Raw genomic sequence first — 22,916 nt, 5'->3', positions numbered from 1 at the left:
CATTTCAGTATTGGTATGGAGGTGCCTCATTGATTGTATTCCAGTCCAAATTTTTGTATCTTGACAACACCTTAGGTAACACAGGTGGAGAGTGGAGTATTCTGTATACATACAGTATACATAATTTCAAATATTTCTGATAGATGGCTATTCATTTAAAAAATGCTTAAATAATGTAGTTGTAGTAACTGTAATTAGTGATGCTGAACGAATCAGTCTGTAAATTCTTTTAGTCTGAGATTGGACTGAGATTTAAGAGTCAATGACAAGTGTTTAGATGTGAACCCAGCATGAATTACCGTAATGAAGAGATTGTCAAAGTCGGGCATAAGTGCTATACACTCCTGCACACTAGACGGCGGTATTCATCAAACAGTGAATCCAATACGCTATGACGCAAAAGCAGAGGACGTTTTGCGCGTGCGCAATGCGCCGCGTCTTGCGGACGTTACGTCATTCTAGCGGGAAACGGCTGAGTTTAGTTTGGAAGTGCATGTTTCAATCTACTTTTGAAAGGCAGCACTTGGCCAACTTCAGAGCGGTGAAGGCCGAAAGATAGATAACTAACTGAGCTAGATTTCTCATTTCAGGATGAAAACGAGACTGCGAGTCCGTCGAGTGTACAAATGGCAAGGAGAACCTTTGAGGTTCGACAGGAAGCTGAAAAACTTTGAATATGGGTGAGGACTTTTCCTCCGATTCTGGTAAAGTCTTCGGCATTTAATATTGAAATGATTGATTTCATGGCCTTGAGCGGAGAAGATCCATTTCATGGTTTTCCTGTCATCGCTTGTGTGCACATTAGATCTCAGCCATTTCACGTACTATGAATGTATCTGATGATACAGTATATTGAATACAGTATAACCAGATACTGACAACAGATGAGTCGAGTCGGTGCACCAAATCGTCAGGCAGCAGTACACAAGAGTAAATACAATTAAAATATATTTTACAGGTGGTTATATCCACTTTTAAAAATACAAAATAATTGAAATATATTTTTTATAAACCTGAATACGTATTTATATGCATACCAATTGAATATCCCAAAATGCGACAAGGATCTGCTGAAACTTGTGCACTTTCAATTTGTGATGTTTAACCCGTAGAAAAAACAATTCTCTTACACACCAACAAACTCGTAGGACACGTGATTACTATTATTGTTATTATCTTTTCACGGATAACTCATCTTTCACAAAGCAAAAATTGGGAACACAAGTTGTTATTTTTGGTTTATAAGTTAAAAATTTTCATCGTTTTCCTTTTACAAGTTCATTGTTTATTAGTCCTTATTGATCTCCATATCAATGTTCTGACTAAACATGCAATGTTAGAAATCATTATATATATGTTATATTTCTCTGTTAGCTCTTTGGTCATTAGTGTGAAGGGGCAACCAAGACCTAACATCATCAGCACCGATCAATACATTCTTATTGAGGGTGAAGATGAAGACAAGCCGTATGTGGCCAAAGTTATCAAGCTGTTTGGGGACGGTGAGTAATACTTACAGCTGCAATTAACGATTATTTTCTTGTATAATCAATTAATCGGACGATTATTCAAACGATTAACCGAATAAATGTCATTTTGTTGTTTTAGGCATGTTGTAAGCAGTGTTGTTAATCTTACTTCAAAAAAGTAATTAATTACAGTTAGAAATTACTTCTCCCAAAAAGTAATTGAGTTAGTTACTCAGTTACCTGATTGTAAGAAGATCTATTTAAAATATTTCATTAGCCAGGCTAACGTCGTAGCTCTCAGCTATGGTACATGTACATAAAATGCGTAGCTGATTCAATTCAATTCAATTCAATTTTATTTGTATAGCCCTCAATCACAACAGAGGTCTCAAAGGACTTTACAGAGGCAATATGATACACAATTAGAAATGAAACAACAAAGATGAATAGATACAGTTCAAGTCCTGGGTATCCCCTATCCTTAAGACCCTCCATGCCGGCAAGGAAAAACTCCAAAAACTCCAGAGTCAATTGGGAGAAAAATGAGAAACCTTGGGGAGTACCACAGTCAGGAGAGATCCACTCCCAGGACGGATAGACAGGAACCCCAGAACGGCTAATGGAAATTAGCAAGCGAAATTATAGTCCGTAAAAATACAGTGGAGTAAAGGAGCAAGAAGAGGTCCCTCTAGTCAGATGAGACGGGGGTAGCAGCGAGGACGTCTATCCAGCCAGGGGTCCGGACAGTCAGGAGGCTGCAGCTGAAAAATAGCCCCTCCCCAGAGGGGAGGGGGGAAAGGGGACACCGGGTGACTAGTGATGAAGAGACTAGACAACTAGATATTAACATTGGAAAATAGAAATAAAGTAAGACAAGTGGTAGGTAGAGTAAGAAAAGGAGATAGAACTCAGCGGCTGTACTGCCCCCCAGCATTATAGCTTCTAGTGCAACTTAAACTGTGAGTCTATTCCGACTTCAACTAGCCTAACTATAAGCTTTGTCGAATAGGAACGTTTTTAATCTAATCTTAAATGTGCAAACTGTCTCGGCTTCTTTAATACTAGCTGGAAGCTGATTCCATAAAACAGGGGCTTGGTGGCTAAAGGCTCTAGCTCCGACAGTACTTTTATGAACCCTGGGAACTACCAGTAGACCTGCATTCTGAGATCGGAGTGTTCTGTTGGGGCGGTATGGAACCAGAGCATCGGTGAGATAAGATGGCCCCAACCCATTAATGGTCTTAAATGTAAGAAGGAGTATTTTAAATTTAATTCTAAACTCTGATTACAGCAACATTACCCTAGCCATTACCAGACTTTTTTTTTTCTTGTAGCAATAGTATGATTTTAATCTCGTAGTCCTTCTTTTTCCCTATATTTAGACCTAATTTGGAATTAGCTCGACAACAAGCTAAAAGTGTTGGAATCCATCTCCACCTTTAAAACGATGCTAAAAAGCGTTCTGATCAGTAAATATAAAAATTCCAACACAGAGAGGTTATAAATTCTTTTTTTTTTTTTTTTTTTTTTTTTTTTTTATGTGGGTATTTGTGTGTGTGGGTGTGTATTTAGTGTTTAATGTTATTGTTTGTGAGTATGATTATTGTATGAGGATACTATAATATGCAGTATTATATATATATATAGTATAAACTATAATATTTATTTAAAAGAGACCGTGTTTTGTCACTGGCCAATTTTTGTTTAAATAATAATTATGCACTTTCCAGAAACTTCATTTCACTTCCCAAATATTACTGTTTGTCCGCTCTATGATATATTTAACTGAAATTGTTGTTCCAAACAGTGATTTACAAAGAAAAACAAAAATTTTCAGGGGTGGCCAAACTTTTGCATACCACTGTATACATATACATACACATATCCATCTACCTGCCTGTGTTATCATTTATTATCAGTTTCTTCATTTTTAGAAAATGAACCTTTGAAAGTTTGAGGGTCTTGTGACATGATTTAGTAACTAATTATGCCTCTTTTTGTCTCAGAGAGTGGGTGGCAGAAGAAGGCAATGGTCCAGTGGTTTGTTCGTGGGTCTGAAGTGCCCATAAGCAAGATGCCACTGCTTGGTAGAGAGCCCCATCCACAGGAGATCTTTTACTATGAGGGACAGGGCTGCAATGAAGAGGTCAATGCTGAGTCCATCCTCAGTTCTGTCCAGGTAAAGAATTCATTTGGTGGCAAATTTCTACTTACCCTGTTGTCATGGGTGGAACAGCCGAGTAAATATATCCACTGCAGTTTGTTCCAGTTTTTGGAGTTTGTTTATGAGATCATTAGCTTGCAATAACCGGGCAAATGCAGCTTCCAAAATTTGACAAATAAAACAGCCATTGCTTTAAATGTTACAGACCAGAAAAATGTGTGCTTCCACAGTATCAGGCTTTAATGCTACTCTGTGACGGGTCACTTTTACTCCTGCTTACTCGCGCTTGTCCTCGATAATAATGTATTACTAGGCCGTGGGCGCAGCACATTTGTTCCGGGAAATAATCAGCACTCAGACGAGCGAAGATGACTGGAAAACAAACGTCTTCGGAGATATTTTTACGGCGAAAAGGGCACCTGACGAGCCTAAAACCTTGAAGACCCACGAACGGCGAAGGAGTGGATTCGTGACCCGTTTGTGAATAAACCGAGTGATTCGAGCATGTCTGTGCAACCGGAGGATCAGCTTGTAGATATCGCAAATGACGGCGACCTTATTAAACGTACATTTGAGACAACAACTCTACGGAGGTTCTGGATTAAAGTCATTCCGTAATATCCTGACATCGCTACGAGAGCATTGAAAACCTTGCTGCAATTTCCAACATCGTATCTTTGTGAAGCGGGCTTCTTAATTAATGCGACAAGGCGAAGTCGTTAATGGTGAGAGCAGTGTGCAGTTTTTGTGTGCAGCTAACATGGCAGGATGTATCTGTGGAGAACTTTTCTACAAGTCCTTCCATGATCAAACCTAAGTTAATATTCCTTTCTTTCAAGAAAGTTTGTGTAGTGTTTACTTTGGAATCGCTGCATTTGCGCATTTTGCGGCTACTTTTAACGTTACACGCATGCACAGAACCACATCGTTGCAATTTTTGATGGGTTGCAAAATTTGTCAGGACACTAGTCCGTGAAAAAAAGACCCAAGTAACACCGGTCCGTGGTTCAAAAAAGGTTGGGGACCCCTGCTGTAGTCCGATGACCTAGACCTATCACCGCCACTCTCTTCTCGTGACAACAAATGACTGACAATAGTGAGAGACGGGAGTACAGCTGTTCTCTGCTTAATGCAAATGGACATACTGTATATTTTATAATTTAGATTTTTTATAATTTGCTACTTAATGCGTCTTATATGTTCTGATTTCAGGATGAAAGATTTAGATTTGTATATGTTAAATTATTATGTACTGTGTTTAATTCGAGATGTCTCTGGTTGCACTAAAAAATGCACTTTTCCGCGCATGCCGTGTGTCCATTTTACTTTGTCACCTTTTTCACCCCTAACCAGTTTGCATGCCTGAGGCGGGTAATGTTATTCACCGCCTACGCGCCGCTCAATATGGACTGCTGTTTCAGTACAACATTCTGATACTCAGGAAGGGACGTCATGCCATCGCTGTTTTTAGTGCGAAAAGCCGAGCGTGCGCGCCCTTCACTCTCGCTCCTGCGTGATGCGTTCAATTGCGATCACGAGAAAAAACAGTGATCACAAAATAATGACAGTCTAGAATGTGTAGTAATTTCGAAATTTGCCGCGGGCAAGTAATGAGTTTCCGGTTCAGAGGTAAACCGCGCAGGCGATGACGTAACACATTAGGCTTCTCCTTTCTACGCATGCGTAGTTTGCGCAAATGCAGGCGTACCTTGCAGAAGCGGTGGGACCTTAAACGCACCTTAAACGAAGTGTGGACAGGTATAGAAATAGCCGGTAAAATATCCTGGAGAAAATTATCTGTCCTAGTGTAGACGTAGCCTTAAACACCACTTTGCATAGTTTTAGTCAGCATCCAAAAATGGAGCGATGTTTGTCTTAACCTTCACCAAACCTATTAGACTCACTTAACCCCTGGGGTTCGATTGAACCCAGGTTAAGAACCACTGGTTTAGAGTGAAAATCCTCCCTCATCTTCATCTGCTACGGTGCACATTTGCTAGTTACAGTGATCCCTTGCTACTTTGCGCTTCAAACTTAGTGCCCTAAGTCCATCAAAAAAATAAAAAATAAAATAAAAAATACAGATAAGCTGTCCCCGGAGCTGATCGCGTAGTCTCACTCTCCCAACCTCCCTCCCGTTCCCTGCTCTTTAATGGTCACGCAGTGAGTGCACTGGAGTTGCTTATCAAAGTTAACGATGATTGACAGTCGTGTAATGTTTGATCTTGCCGGAGAAGCGAACTTCAAAGCGCCGCATACGTCAACCATCTTTTAAATTGTTAAACAATTGCTGTGGCAACCAAGTGTGTGTAAGCGAGGAGCTTGAGCGGAGTTGAGTGGACTCATTCAATGAAGCATTTAATAAAGCTAATTATTTTTCTGCTTTATTCTTTTTTAAAAATAATTCGGTGGGACAGTGTCATGTTTAAGACTTACCATAATTATTACACCTGAAGTGCTTAAAAGCCATTTATTAAAATATATATAAACATGTTTTTTTATATATACTTTGGGAAACAAAACTGAAAAAACATTAGTCTCAACAACAAGAACAAGGGGGCACGCGCTACTTCGTGGTTTTTCACTTATTGCGGCGGGTTGTGGTCCCCATTAACCGCAAAAAACGAAGGATCACTGCAAATTGTAAGGCTCTGGTGGCACCGTCCAACCGCTTATTTAAGTCTTCAGTATTTTAGGCTACAGAGTGCATCATATTGCACCTCAAAAATAGCTCATATAAAACCTCCTAAATACCTTCAATTCCAGTTATCAGTTTGTGCCTCTCTACAAATATTTAAACACTGGATAAATCTACAATAAATCAGACTTTTCAAACATAACATACAATTTTTTTTCACGGTTAATTTTACAATCTTTACTCTTAGGTCAAGCATCTTGATGGAGCAACTCCATTCCCAGACTACATAAAAAATAAAGATACTCTCTATGTGAAGTGTTCCTGGGATACCAAGACTTTCAAGATGGTAGACTCTGCGCTCTTGTCATCTTCCACATTTCCTTGCTTGACCGGACCCTGTGACTCCAATTCATCGTCACGTTCATCACCTACAGCCACTCCTGTGTCTCGAAGAGTAAAAAGACGAGCTTTGCCCACACCTGACCCCATTATTATACAACAGGCAACCTTAGCAGATGTCCAACACACTGAAGTGACCATGAGTGCAGTAAAGGATGGTCATCTAGAGTCATCAGACTCAGCCACTTTACTATCGGCTTCAAGATTTCTGACTACAAAGAGAAGGAATGCATCAGCCAGGGCACCGGGAGTCCGCAAACGGCTGGAACTCCACAGTGAGTATTTCAACGTTTGAAATTTTGGAGCGTAGTTTGGGTCAAATTTGCACAAAAAGTCATCCTTTGAGGTCATTGTGCTTAGTATAACGCGTCACGTTTCTGGGCTCAGAGGTTCAAGCCCAGACTCCAGCCTTCCTCTGTGTCCATGGTCTTCTTGTGATGACTGAATATGTTCAACCATAGACTTCATAATACTTAACAGGACACGGGATACGGGGCCGATCCGTAGGGGGCCTGTTTTCAAAAACTTTAAATTCAACTATTTTCAAAACCAAAGCTGCTACTGACCTAAAACCAAAACAGGTACCTAAGTTAGCCATATATGAGTCTCCATGAGCAGCGGGATAAAAAAATTCAAAGTCGTTCCCTTATAAAATCCCGATTAAAAATAAAAAAAAATTTTTTTTTTTTTTTTAATATATGAATATAACAAAACTTAAAATGGCTATAAAATTCTCCAGGGTACCGGCGGGTTAATAAAAGTATTAAAAAAGAATTGAATTTAGTTTTCCATTATTAAAGGTATTAAAAGTATTAAATTAGCTGTTGTAAGTCTGGAATTTTTTCACCGTGGTCTTTTTATTTTTTAATTTTTTAATTTTTAATTTTTCAACCTGTCCTGTTCAGCTGTTTGACACAGAGAATGGAAGTCTAAGTGCCCGGATAGTCTGAACAGTTTTAATGTTTCACATTGAGAGTCTGACATACTCCCATTGTGATCATTTAAAATACCTTTTTATTATGACAAAGCAGCGAACAGGAAGGGATTATGGGGGGACAGAAGAAAAGAAACACAAGAGAAGAAAGAAAAGAAACGCATACACAAACAACAACAAGAAATACATTGAACATCTAGACTAAATACCAATATGCTGGGCCATCGTCAGCGAGATGTATTTCCGGTTAACACCATGTGGAGGCCTATTGGCCAGTGAAAGAGGTGGACGGGGGTGGGGGTGTCTATAAGCCTTTAGGCTAAGTGATTGAAAGGAGTAGAGTGTACACAAATCAGTTCTGTGATCTAGAACCCAGTAATCGTGTGAATCTCTTATGAGTGTAAGCCCGTTGGCGACCAACCCTACGCCGCCCCATCCCCAATCCCGGCACCAGGACCCCCAACCTGAGCATTCCCTACCACATCCAGCAGCACACGAACCCCGCCGGGCGCGCGACAGCCACGCAGACGGGCAGAGAAGCCGCGCAGGCGCCAACCCAGGGCCACGTCCCCCACCCAGTCACCCCCCAGACGCCAACAAACTCCACCTGTAAAGCTGACAGAAGAAGAGGTTTATCAAACACCATTAGATGTATGCCAAGGACCGGTGAAGTGTATTATTTACGCATAGTTCCTTAATTGTTCCAAGTCTGATAGGTAATATATAGGGTGTTCCAAAAAAAAGTTGCATACGTTCCCCAGCAGCTGGAAACCAAATTGTCTATGGGTTTCTTTGTAAAATAAACCCATTGACCGACTAAACTGTGAAGGAAGAAAAATTATTTGTGTATTCGGGGGGGTTGCTAACAACAGGTCGTTGGTCGATGTAGCCGAATCAATAGAATCTGCCTTTTCACGCTTCGCCGGGAGATCACTGCGTTGGCTAGATGTTGCCATGGCGTTTCCTTGATGTGTGGCGGAGTCGGAGAAAAAAGGTGAATCACGATCGTGAAAAATCTGAAGGAAAAATTAGTTGAAGTCTTCTTGAGCAAAGTTACTTGCTAGCCTAGCCAGTTGATTGCGTCATGCGTCTACGGAGTCTCGCGAGAGGAACGACTTTACAGCATGCTCCCTCCTCCTACTCACCGTGGTCTTAATTTTCAAGAACATTTCAGTGCAACCTAAATTATATCCGTGACGAAGTATTTATTTATTTTTTTTAATCCATAACGAAGATGACGCATAGAATTTTTATGATGCACTGCACTACAAATCGAAATGCAACTCGTGCGTGCCAAACCACCACAGCCGGCAAACTGGAGTATCCATCCACCTCTGCATCGGGAATGCGTCCGTTTGTCGGTGGAACGAAAACCCTACAGGCAGAAGTATTGTGGATTCTGAACACCAAAACAGACCACCATTCATATACTTCAAATGAGTCCATTGGTGGTCTGTTTCGGATATTACGTCATTTTTGGTCGGCATCGGCTGTCACAATGTTGGTCATATTGCGTTTTGTTCCACAGGGAGCGTCCCGATGTCTTAACTGTCTTTTGTAACGAATTTTCAGTTGGCAGAAAAAATCAAAATTTTTTTTAATGTTTAAATAGTCTACATATTTTTACGACCATTGTAAATGCATTTAGACCAGGGATGTCCAAACTTTTTGCAAAGGGGGCCAGATTTAGTGTGGTAAAAATGTGGGGGGCCGACCTTGGCTGACGTCTTTTATGTAGAACAATATATTTAAGCAAATTTTAGCAAGCCATTCTGTGCGTCACATTTGCTTTATTTATTTTTTTTATTAATAATTTCAACAATCTCGCAACCAGCCTTTGTGGCGTTCTCTTTCGACTCGGGCTCTTGCGAAATACTGCTGGTGTGAAATTAAACTAGCTTCAAGTTGCTTCAATTTCTCGCTATGTATCTTGCCTGTAATCTTGTCGTACATGTCAGCGTGTCTTGTTTTGTAATACCGCCTCACATTGAACTCTTTAAAAACAGCGACTGTCTCTTTGCAAATGAGGCAGACACAGTTGTTGCGTATTTTAGGGAAGAAATGAGTCCAATTTCCACCTATCCTTGAAACACCAGCCGTCGCAGTCAACTTTCTTTTTTTGTTGATTGTCGGCATTTTAGAAAATCGGGAGTAAAGGGTCACACGGGATAATGTTGCTTAGAGTGCTGCTGCCTTTTCGTGGGTAAATGAGGAGCAGCATTTAGTGTGTAAGATACTTCATATGCTGGTAGCAGTACTGCTGACCAATTTATTAAGTCTGTTTGTGGGCCAGACGTTATTGATTTTATGACAGAGGCTGGGGGCCGGATGAAGTTTGACCACGGGCCGCATTTGGCCCACGGGCCGGACTTTGGACATGTCTGATTTAGACAATGAAATAACGCTGGAAAAGTTTGTTAAACATAATGTTGCTCAAATCGTGTTTTTTTTTCCGGAGGGACCATTCCCGACTTCGTAACTGCAGCCAATTTAAGCTCATCAAGACTTTAAGATAGAGGTAAAATCGGGCCTAAAAAGTCCAGCCCGACCCGAACTGGTCCGCGGGTATTAAAGCCTGACCCGTGTTTTGTGTGATAACATTTGTGACGATGTCTGCATAAAAGCCTGTCTTTTATAATGAATTCTCAGTTGGCAGAAAAAAAACGCTCATTTTCTTAATGTTTAAATAGACTACATATTTTTATGATCATTATAAATTTAAGGGCGTATAGGCACGCTCTGGCTCTGCAATGACCATACAGTGCCTCTTTTTTTCATCCAAATTATTTATTTTATAACAAGTATTCCTTAGGGTATCATTCATACATCGTTAATATATAGTTATTTCAAAAAGATAGCGAGAAAGAATCCTGCCCCGGCCCGACGTAATAATTGACATTTTAATTTTGGTCATGTTTTCAATTTAATTTAGCTGTTTCCAGCTTGCTATGTTTATAATTGCGATGTTTGTTTACCGCTTTTCCTCTTACTGCAAAGAGGGAGGAAGTTACATCGGCCGCCGCTGTGATATTTAAGTTATCAGCCATCTGCTGTGACCCGGGAATTTAACGCCTGGTTTCACGCACACTGCTTCCCATGTCAGTCGACACGGGAAATTGTTTTCACACACAACTGCTGCACGGTTAAGTCCCACGATATTCCCGTTGTTTTGGAGTATGTGATAGGGGCTCAAGTTACATCCAGATACTTTAGGTTGCATTTTATGGGTCATGCGAAGGCAGTGGACCTGCTTAAACATTTCGGTTTGCCTTTCGAATGAATGTGAATTTCGCCGTTTTAACTCGAGAGTTAGCCATGTTCACTGGGGTCTTGGCAGGTGCACTAGCGGCTAGCCTGTTACAGAAAATGGCTGGTCTGAGTCCTGTCCACCTCCTCTTTTTGTCCATAATTATTGTGTGCGTGTGTTTAAAAAAATTCTGACATACTTTATAATGTTACTTTAAATGTGTTTTAATTGTATCTTCAATATATGTGCTAGGCCTGAACGATATTGGAAAAAACTATTGTTGCGATTTTTTTTAGGTTTGCAATATATTGCGATATTATATTGCGATATTAAAAAAAAAAAAAAGATCTATCTTTTTTAAAGAAATTTTCACTAAATGACTTGAATAGCTGTTTGGAAATACTTTACATAACACACCGTGACCACAGTGTATTCATATAATACCGTTTAATTTGTGAATGATGAAGATTTCTGTATGAAGGTATCCAGGAAGTCATGTCTGCACAAAATAGATCATTTATTGAATACAATATTTTACACTTCAACAGCAGCAAATACATTAAATGATAAATAAAAGAGCAGGTGCATTAGTCCCCTAAGTTTTTGACAAAATATAACAATAAATAAAAACTTCTGTAAAATAACAACAAAGTTGTCAACATATTTGAACAAAAATATTAAATATGACAAATAAAAGAGTTGTTCACAAACTATAACAATAAATAAAAACCTCAGTAAAACAACAAAGTTATCAACATATTTGAACAAAAATATTAAATATGACAAAAGAGTTCACAAACTATAACAATACATAAAAACCTCAGTTAAACAACAAAGTTGTCAACATATTTGAACTTAAATATTAAATCTGACTAATAAAAGTGCAAGTGCATTAGTCCCCTGAGTTGTTTATACAAAATATAACAATATAAAACTGCAAAACGGCAACAAAGTTGTAAAAATATTTCAACAAAAATATTAAGTATCAAAACTTTATGTGCAGCTGTACTATATATAGTTATTTGAAAAATACGGTTTACAATAAATTTAAATATAAAAGAAACAAACTCAATTGAACTTGTAAATAATTGAACTGAATAACTGCAAATAACTGTGATGAATAACAGAACCATTTTAACTCCCAAATTTCCTGCCTTCCTGATAGCTGTCACATGAATAAAAAGAAGAAAAGACATTCCTTCAGCTGTGTTATGTATTTGTCTGCATATCGTCCACCTTCCTTGCTCAGCAATTCTCAACTGGGTCTCATAGGTTTTTGGCCAAGACTATTAGTTTATCCACTATAGCAGGCTTGAGACAAGAACGTTGGCACGTAACAATGTTCCCACCTGTGCTAAAAAGCCTCTGATGGGGAGCTCGTAGCAGGAATGCATAGATACCTGCGTTTTAAATGGTCCCACATGTTTGACAGATTACTTCTTGTTGAGGCAACCATGGCGAGGCACTGTCGACAGGGCTGTTTTTTGTCCCTTATAGTCTTGTTCTTGCCAAAATACTTCCAAAACTCCTTTTGGATACAGTCTTCCTTGCTCCTCCAACGTGTTGATTGCTTGCTTTCACTTTGAGAACGGGCCCTCCTCCCTCCACTCCGCTGTTGCAGGGGGAGGGGGAGGAGCCGATGACTTGCTGGAGGGAAAGAAGCTGTGCGCTTTTTTTCCCTCTCCTTCCTCAAAACAAACGTTTGTGGATTTAAAAAAATGAAATTAAAAAACTATCGCACGTCCTTGCGATGGGACTATTGCACATGCGCACATCGCGATGGCGATGTTTAAACGATATATCGTTCAGGCCTAATATGTGCATTCTTTTGTCAAACACCTTCTTTTGAGGTTGAGGTTAAATTTGATGTTCAGTGCTTTATTTAATATGATTCAATATGATCTAAATAATGGGTGCGAGAAAAGTATTAACTTTCAGTTGAAATGGCATTAAAAAAGGTCTTAAAAGTCTTGAATTTAGATTTATCAATCCTGGGGGGACCCTGTTCTCAGATTTTACACTAGATGCACAAAAATCACCAAATGCAGAGATAATCGCCTATATTTTCAGGATCAATAGCAATATTAAACATATATACGTTTTTGCCCATAATACCAACTAAATTTTTTTTATTTACTGCAAGTTTTCAACAGATAATAAATCACACAATTTTCACATCAGAAACTTAATACTTGAGGAAAACATGCAGAATAAACTATAATTCATACATAGATACATTATTAATAAATTGTATACACAATTACAACTTATTATACAATATAATAGAACAGAATATAATAGAATCGCCCTTTATTGTATACAATGAAATTATGGAGCATTTCCCATTTACTGTGCATTGTAAATGAAAATGTGAAAAGTGACTTGCAAGTATAAAATCTAAATAAACAAATATAAAATGCGTATGAGATAGTCGTATGTTCAGGCAGTGCAAATAATCGATGTGAATGAGCAGCAGTTTGAAAGTTAATGCTTTGAGTATTGTAGGTGACAAAGTATTGAACATAGAATATGCATGCAAATGAATATTGGACTATTGGTGTGTTTTCCGGTCAGCTTCCTCGACTTGTACAAGTCTGTTCCTCGCCATCTCCTTTCTGCCGTTCTGCCACACTAAGGCCTTGTACGTTCTCGCTTCGGAAGTCACATTCTTGGAGAAGTTCGCACCAAAACAGTTGAAGAGGGACCTGCTGATGTGTGGCGAAATGGTGTTGACCAGCCTGTGCCCCTCCTGGCACCTGTACCCTTGCTAGGCCGCCCCTATCAACTCCTGCTCTTGGCCGCAGCACACATCGGTAATTATCATTACAGCGCACATCCTGCCTGGCCCGCGCACGTTCATCACAGAGATCATCCCTGGAACATCTCCAGAACGTCAGCCGTATCCCTGTGTTCGTCCTTGCCCGTGGTCATGGCGAGGAGCCTCAGCCTGGCGACCGTGTAGGGGTTGACCACCGCCATGATGAGCGCGATGCTCTGCTTCTCGATCGAAGAGGGCACCAGCACCTTCTAGGTCAACTTGTAGCCGGCCTTGACACTTTTAGTTCTCCCCCCTGGCCAGCACCTTTCGGCTCGGGAATCGGGTCGTCCTCATCCTCGCAGGCTCCTAAAAAACATGTTTGTTTTAGAAAGATAGGTGTTTTGATTCATCTTTTTTATAAAGTGAATAATGCTGGCCACTTACCTCAGCCCCTGGACACTTGGGCAGCACCATACAGCCGTTGTTGTAGAAGCTGCTGTAGATGTTCCTCCAAAGGTGCACGGGGTCAAAGAAGTAGATGAAGATCTGCTTTTGCCGTTGGCGTAGGGGTTGGTGTAGGACCATGGTGTTTTACTGAAAGTTATTAGATTGAAATATTACATAAAATAAACCATGAAAAAGCTGATTGTTTTTAAATATGGACGCAGGAATTTCTAAAATAAAATCTAGAGATACAAAATCCAACATGGCGGCCGTAGCAAAACAATGAGGTTTTTACGTTGAATTTCTTGTGAATAAATGCCTAAATCCCTGAATTCTTTATAGATATGTAGCCGGACTGTCGTCGGACACCTGGCTAGATAATACTTCTGCGTTGTGTAGTGTTTTCAAAATGATGACAGGAGGAGGTCGCTTTGTTGCCAGGCAGGAGTTTATTGACACACAGCCATCTGATAGAAAAAATAAAAATGAATACAGCGACCTCTCTGGCTGATGCCCTCATGCGCACCTGCCTCTCTGCAGTCTCGTTAACAACCCAAATATACATTTTACTGTGCACAGCTTCAAAACTAAAACATTATACAACAAACACAAATTTACCCCTTCCTGACTGTCAACAATTATTTTAGATTTTTTGGAACATGAACATTTGAACAATTACAACAGTAAAAATACAAATAATACAAAATAAAGACAAGGGAGCACATACCTGATAGAAAAAATAAAAATGAATACAGCGACCTCTCTGGCTGAAGCCCTCATGCGCACCTTCAAAGGAAAAAGAATGTGGCGGGACCATGAGTTTTAACTCCAGCTTCGTCGGCTTAAATGTCTTAAAAAGAGCATTACACTCGCTGTACCCAAGTTATATGAAACAAAAATACTTTCTGAACAAGCTATGCTACATTGAAAAGCGAGCTTAACTTTCTTATTTAGCGTTTTTAGTACATAGCGCAACATACAAACAAATGAGCAACTTCACATCATACCTGCCTCTCTGCAGTCTCGTTAACAACTGAAGAGAGCGCGAACACAGGAGGAAGTGACATCACGACAAAAGCAAAGGTCATGTAGATAAATTAAATGAAAATAAATAATAATACTCCCTATAACAATTCTCATAAATATGAAGAAGCTAATTACTATTTTTTGAAAAATACAATTTAGAAAAAAAACGAACTTTGGTGAAAATTACTTTCAACCATTTTACACATCGGTTACATCCTCCCCTCCTTGAATTCACCAAAGTTCAGGCAACACACTAGAAAATCTTTAGACCTGTAACAATTGGAAACACTCACAATATACATAAAAACACAGGCAGTATACATTCGAAAATTCCAAATTTTCTGTCAGCTCCATAAGCTACCTACGAGAATAGGACAAGAGAAAACCAAAGGGTGATCAAGCCTTAGCTCCTCACAGACTCATATGATGCCGGTTACACCATACACCCTGCCTTCTTAAATTATGACAAAAGTATGATTCCAAACATGGTCTCAAAGATTTCAAACACTGAAATACAATGCAAATATAAACATAAATTTAACCCTTTTAGAACAGCGTAAGAAGGGACTGAGATTTTTCACCAACTAACCTAGCGAAATTGTGGAAACCAAAAGGTTTTTGTGACATGGATTCAATTAGTCGATTAACCTTCTTGGAAACCCTGCCAGATCGTGTCCTAATAACTGTCTCTGTGTCAGCTTGAGGATGCATATGAGTGTCTGTGTTAGGTAGTGTCACGTGTGGTTGTGCATTTGTCTGCTCCTCACTGTTTGCAAAACTGGAATGCAACTGTGTGCTAGAGGGCTCAGATGAGACATTTGACATGAGAGGAAGGCTACGATCAGAATCAACTACAGAACTATCCAGATCATTGTCACTAGCTGAGACTACACTATCACTTGACAAGCTTTGGTCACTTGACTGTCCCAAGTGGTCTGACTGTGCACTGACTGCATCACATGTCCCATCTTCCAAAGTGTCCTCATTCACAGAACGTTGTCTCTCTGGAACAGCGTCACAAAGTCTTTCTTCAGATGTCACCACTGGCAAGAAACTTATGTCCAGAACCAAATTGCGATGAACCACCTTTGTGTCACCTTTACTGTCTTCGAGCTTGTAAGTGTGAGTTTGCAGATTTCTTTCCTTGACGGTGTACACTGTTTCTTTCCATTTGTCTGCAAGCTTTCTCTTCCCTTTCTCGCCTTTGTTTGCGATGAGCACTCTATCTCCGATGTTTAGATGAAGACCTTTGACTCTTTTGTTATAACCTCTTGCTTGTTTGTCTTGTTCTTTGACAGCATGTCTTTGTGCAATGCGGGCTGCTTCATGGAGATATGACATCAAAGTTCTTACGTAGCTTGAATAGTCAACAACCACTGGATCTTGCAGGATTTGCTTGAACATCACATCTACCGGGAGCATAGGAATACGACCAAACATGAGCTGAAACGGTGCATAGCCTGTTGTTTCATGAACTGTTGCATTATAGGCAAATGTCAAAGTCTGAATTTGCTGAGGCCACTTGTGCTTTTCTTTGAGAGGCAGAGCTCGTAACATGCTTCCAAGTGTCCGATTAAATCTTTCAGTTCCGCCATTTCCCATGGGATGGTAGGCTGTAGTGTGCGATTTGGAAACACCAGCAAGTTTCAAAAGTTCAGAGATGAGCTCGCTCTCGAAATTTGCACCCTGGTCAGAATGAATGCGTTCAGGGAATCCATACACACAAAACACATGGTCCCACAACTTTTTTGCTATTTGTTTTGCAGTTTGATTTGAGCATGGGAACGCATGGGCAAGCTTGGTAAAATGGTCGGTGATAACGAGAACATCCACTGACTTTTTGTGGTTGTCTTCAGCACTCCAGAAATCCAAACACACTAACTCCATGGGAGCAGAAGTCTTGATGCTTTCGAGCGGAGCTCGGGCTGAAGGCTCTGGTGTCTTGGCTAAAATGCACCTCGAACAACACTTGACATATTCTTTCACATCAGCTTCTAACTTGGGCCAGAAGAACCGCTGTCTTGCTAGGTGCAATGTCCTTGGTGTCCAGCAACATCATGAACACCATGCAGTGCTTTCTCTCTCAAACTTTCAGGCAAGACATATTGATGTCTCCTCCTCTTGCTAACGGGGTCTTTTGTGACACGATAAAGAACACCGTCTTGAACTTTGAGTCTATCCCACTGTTTGACCAACACTAATGCTTTCCTATTCAACTTTGCTATTTCACGTCCTGACGGACGCTTCTTGCGGATCACAAATGGCATGACAACAGAAATAACAGGATCAAGCTCCTGACAACGCTGAAGTTGTTCTAGTGTCAATGTGGAAAGAGTTTCTTGTCCTGGCATCAACTGATCTTGGACAGATTGAATTAACTCCACAGCTCTTGTCTGGATTGCATCTTCACACTGATTTTGAGCATCCATGAGAGCTTTAATGGACTCAGCATCCCAACAGCACTTGACGAAATCTTGTGACGAGGTGGAACTGTGTTGGACTGTTCTTTTCAACTTGTGACATTGTACTTTCAGTCGGAATGCATCTTGGATACCCTCTTGAGTCAAACTCTCAGCTTCAGCAAGGAGGTGGCTATATTGCTCTGTTATTAGCCGACGGCTGACTGATCTTGTGAAAGGGTCCCTACTAAGTGCATCAGCGATGATGTTCTTGGTGCCCGGAATGTGTTTCAGGTCAAAGGTTTAAGGGGCAAGATGTGACACCCAACGCTGCTCACATGCGTCCAACTTTGGCTTTGACATTATGTAAGTTAGAGGGTTATTGTCGGTCCATACTGTGAATGGATGACCTCTTAACCAATGACTGAATTTCTCACAAATACTCCACTACAAAGCCAAGAACTCGAGTCTGTGAGCTGGATATTTCTTCTGGGAGTTACTCAGTGTCTTACTTGCAAAAGCAATTGGGCGTGCTTTTACTTTACCCACTGGTACTTGAGATAAAACTGCTCCAAGCCCATCTAGTGATGCATCTACAGAAAGAATAAGCGGCAGCGAAAAATCTGGATGTGAGAGAACAAGAGTTCAAGAGACTTTCTTTCAAAGAACAGAAGGCTGCTTGACAATCATCTGTCCAATCAGAGGGCTTAAGCTTCCTGTACGAGCCAGTGTTGGAACTGATTTTGACTTTGCCACGCCTCTTCTGGCCAGCTGTGAGGGCAAATAAGGGCTTGGCCAAAGAGGAGCAATCTGGGATGGAATGTTGGTAATAAAATACCATCCCCAAGAATGACTTTATTCTTTTCACTGACGGTGTGCAACCATCATCCTCCATTAGATGATCTTTGGACATTTTGGAAATCACCTCGACTTTAGCTGGGTCCACTGCAACTCCATTGCCATCAATTGTTACCCAAAAACTTTACAGAAGACCTCATTAAATGACATTTCTTTGGACTTAACTTGAGGTTATTGAGTCTGAGTCGGTGGAACACTGTTTCCAACCTTGCCAATGCTTCTTCCTCTGTCGCAGCAAACACAAGCAAGTCATCGAGATAACATAAGAGGCTACTGAAGTTCAGGTCGCCAAAAATACTCATCATCATTCGCATGAATGAGGCAGGACTATTGCACAACCCCTGCGGCATTCGGTCGTATTCATAAAGCCCCATTGGCGTTGTGAATGCCGTGTACTTCTTATCCTCTTCTGCCATCGGATTGTTGTAAAAACCTGAAGTCAAATCCATTGTACTGAAGTACATATTTCCTCCAAGTGCAGCTAAACAGTCTGATTGATGAGGCAATGGGTGGGCATCTTTCACAGTTGGTGCATTTAACCATCTGAAATCTGTGCAAAGTCTCAAACTCCCATCTTTTTTCCACACCAATACCAGAGGTGAGGCATACTCACTGACTGATTTCTTGATTATTTCCTGCTCTTCCATCTCAGAGAGAACCTGCCTTAACTTTGGGTAATGAGCAGGTGGAACTCGCCGGTAAGGAAGTCAAAATGGTCTGTCGTCGGTGAGTCATTCGGTGGACAAATCCAAGTGCCTCTCCACAATCCAGTGCATGTTTGGAAAAAATGTCATTGTACTTTTCGAGCAAATTGACTAATTTCTTCTTCCCTGTGAGTCCAACATGACAGTTATCAATGTTAATGTCTGCAAGCCCAAGCTGCTGAAGTCGCTGCTGTAAATCTTCAGAATTGACACAAGTGGGAACTTCTTGCTTGACCATCTCTGGTTGACTGGTATTCTGAGAGACCTCAAAATCTTCCACTGCCAAACAAGGAGACACATCAGCGAGCTTACAGTTCTTCTTCAACGTAACGGGGCGATCTGACATGTTTGAAATTCTCATTGGGATCCATCCATCACCCCATAATGGCGTGAAATTCTGCCAACCATGATGTTGCGAGGCATGGACTTGGATGAAGTAGCCTCAACTATTACTGTACTACCTGGCGACATGGGAACATATGTTGGCAGCTTTCCCCAGACTAAATGCTCACGTCTTGCTAGCAGGGTAACTGACTGCTGCAGCTTTACAGTTCCAATCCTACCTGGAAGTTCATCACCTCTCCACCGGGATGAATTTGCCATAAGATCGAGGAACTGCTCGCACTCTGGGAGAAGACTACCACTGGAAACAAGACGCCAGTAGGTATCGGTTATTTTTAGTTGACGCATGAGAAATCTGATGACATTGGTGCCAATAATCAAGTCGTCACGTTGGCCAGCCGCAACAAGAACAGGGACAAGACAAGTTTCTCCAAACATTTTCATCTCAACTTCATACATACATTTGGGCTCGGTTAATTTCCCTCCACATCCAACTAGCACAACATTTTGTGTCAAAAGGGTGGGCTTTGAGAGTACATTTTCATTCAACATTTTCATTTCTACCTCCTCACTTAAGGTGCAAGCCATGGATCCAGAATCGATCATACCCTGCAACTGAAATGTGTTGTTAACGATAACAGGAGTATGAGACAATTTGTCATAAGGCTCAAGCTTCTGGGTATTTTGGACAATCACTTTAACACCAGTTGGTGCTGCTGCACACGCTTTCAAATACTGTTGCTCATCCACACGACTGTCGAGGGCTTCTTCTCCGCCCGCACTTCCCCTCACCAAATGCGGACCCACTAGTTTAAAAGGGGCCTGCTCGGTGAGACAGTAGAATTTCGAGCTTGATCCGAGCGGCGGTTTGGACAATTTCTCTTGATATGATTTGGCTCAAAGCATGCCAAGCATAGATGCTTCTGCCAGCAATGTGTTAGTGTAGAATGGTCCATTGACTTACAAACCCTACAGGATTTTTGGAATGATTGGTTAGGAAAGACAGACTGGCGAACACCTTGATCCCTCTGTGAGAGTGCTTTTTCAAAGAGGCTGACCAATGTTTTCATGCAATCATCATTGCGAGCAGTGGGCGGGGCACTATTTTCGCTTCGTGTGAAAGACTGTCCTGATTGACGGCTTTGCTCTGGTTCGTTAGATTCAGGCGACTGTGCATGCATAGTTACTGGCTTATTGTGCTTTGGTTTGGAGAGAGCACGTTCCTTCATTTCACTGTGATGGCGATCAATGTGTTCTTGAACTTCATTGGCTGTCCACTTATCTGGAGCCTTGAATTTAAAAATGGCTGCAAGTGTGGGATCTGGACAGTATTTAACAAACATCATTGCCACCTCTTGACATGGGTCTTCCATATGTCGTCCAAGCCTCTTCAAGCCCTCCTCTGCTGCATCAACTGCCTTGTTGAGTCGAAGCCAATATTTAACGGGGTTTTCTCCCGCCACTGGGACTGTGCTGTAGAAATCAGCCATTGGCATGCAGGAATAGGTCACATCACTGAAATGCTGCTGTAAGATGTCATAGATAATTTTTGGCTTTTCTTCAGGATTCTTTGAGGGACTGCTTCTCAATGTTATCCTCACTGCATCTTTTGCTTTGCCCATTAACTTCGACATTATTTCACGGTACTGTTCTTTAAGGGGTACACCTCGTTTTCTTAAGTACAAGTCCGTCATTTCTTGCCATTCACAAACTGTGTTCTTGTCAGACGTATCTCCTCTGAAGACTGGAGGTTCACTGACATCTGAATGGAGGACTAACTTTGTACCGGTTAAATTGAGGTAAGTTGGTTCACTAGCATTCTGGTCTACACTACTTTGAACTTGTGAGCCTTGAACGTCCCTTCCCTCACACTCAACTTTCAATTGCTCTCTTATGGTGTTTCCTACCTGCTGATCAATATGTGTTATGAGGTTATTTAATGCTGGATCATTTACATCTGGAAGGTTCGAATGTGTAGTGGATCTGGCTGGAATTGGTATGCTTGTAGAGTGTAAATTTGGTGAACCAACATAAGACGTATCTTTAGCTGGAGTACAAGGCAATATTCTGAAATGTTCTCCCCTGCCAAAACTAAAATTACCACTTGGCATGTTGTTGTCATCTGGTTTTCCATTAAAATGCCATTTTGTACGTTTCGTTAAACAAATACCTTTATAATTCAATATGGGGGACAAAAAAAATTATTTACCATCAAAAAATTGAAAACAGTCCAGATGTTCACAAATGACGTTTTTTTTCTCTATTGACTCAATTCTCCAAATGTCAATATGGAGGCTTCTCAAAATCACCAAAACTGAGTAGCAACCTTGGATGATCAATTGGCATTGATCCACAGCTCCAGAAGATGAATTACGCTGAAGCGGTGTGCATCCGGGTCACGGCACCATTGTAGCCGGTCTGTCGTCGGACCCCTGGCTAGATAATACTTCTGCGTTGTGTAGTCTTTTCAAAATGATGACAGGAGGAGGTTGCTTTGTTGCCAGCCAGGAGTTTATTGACACACAGCCATCTGATAGAAAAAATAAAAATGAATACAGCGACCTCTCTGGCTGAAGCCCTCATGCGCACCTGCCTCTCTGCAGTCTCGTTAACAACCCAAATATACATTTTACTGTGCACAGCTTCAAAACTAAAACATTATACAACAAACACAAATTTTCCCCTTCCTGACTGTCAACAATTATTTTACATTTTTTGGAACATGAACATTTGAACAATTACAACAGTAAAAATACAAATAATACAAAATAAAGACAAGGGAGCACATACCTGATAGAAAAAATAAAAATGAATACAGCGACCTCTCTGGCTGAAGCCCACATGCGCGCACCTTCAAAGGAAAAAGAATGTGGCGGGACCATGAGTTTTAACTCCAGCTTCGTCGGCTTAAATGTCTTAAAAAGAGCATTACACTCGCTGTACCCAAGTTATATGAAACAAAAATACTTTCTGAACAAGCTATGCTACATTGAAAAGCGAGCTTAACTTTCTTATTTAGCGTTTTTAGTACATAGCGCAACATACAAACAAATGAGCAACTTCACATCATACCTGCCTCTCTGCAGTCTCGTTAACAACTGAAGAGAGCGCGAACACAGGAGGAAGTGACATCACGACAAAGTCAAAGGTCACGTAGATAAATGAAAATAAATGATAATACTCCCTATAACAATTCTCATAAATATGAAGAAGCTAATTACTATTTTTTGAAAAATACAATTTAGAAAAAAAAACGAACTTTGGGGAAAATTACTTTCAACCATTTTACACATCGGTTACAGATATAGACGTAAAACATTCTCGATTCTTGGTTAAAAGCAAAAGAACTCGTGCAGGAAGCATTTACTTCAGGTAAAAACGGCTCGTCTTTGAAGTTGGCGCTGCCTTACCCCAAGTCCATAGCAATGAGGTTTTTACGTTGAACGTCTTGTGAATAAATACTTAAATCCCTGGATTCTTTATAAATATGGGCGTAAAACAGTCTCGATTTTTGGTGAAAAGCAAAACAAACGG

At 40.6% G+C, this 22,916-nt stretch overlaps 1 protein-coding gene across 2 annotated transcripts in view; it reads left to right on the top strand.

Annotated features, from left to right (window-relative positions):
• The first annotated feature begins 452 nt into the window (after nucleotides 1-452).
• Nucleotides 453-22,916, top strand: part of orc1 (origin recognition complex, subunit 1) — a 97,579-nt gene continuing 75,115 nt past the window's right edge. For both annotated transcript variants that reach the window (XM_057841265.1, XM_057841264.1), the window contains exons 1-4: nucleotides 453-680; nucleotides 1,375-1,502; nucleotides 3,476-3,648; nucleotides 6,519-6,945. In XM_057841265.1, the coding sequence (XP_057697248.1) occupies nucleotides 592-680; nucleotides 1,375-1,502; nucleotides 3,476-3,648; nucleotides 6,519-6,945 (817 nt within the window). In that variant the 5' untranslated portion in view covers nucleotides 453-591. The remainder of the gene's footprint in view (nucleotides 681-1,374; nucleotides 1,503-3,475; nucleotides 3,649-6,518; nucleotides 6,946-22,916) is intronic.

Source organism: Corythoichthys intestinalis, chromosome 7, assembly GCF_030265065.1.
Source record: "Corythoichthys intestinalis isolate RoL2023-P3 chromosome 7, ASM3026506v1, whole genome shotgun sequence".
In the NCBI taxonomy this organism is placed as follows: domain Eukaryota; kingdom Metazoa; phylum Chordata; class Actinopteri; order Syngnathiformes; family Syngnathidae; genus Corythoichthys; species Corythoichthys intestinalis.
The sequence above is the reverse complement of the archived record's forward strand: the minus strand, read 5'-3'. Positions and strand labels throughout refer to the sequence as shown.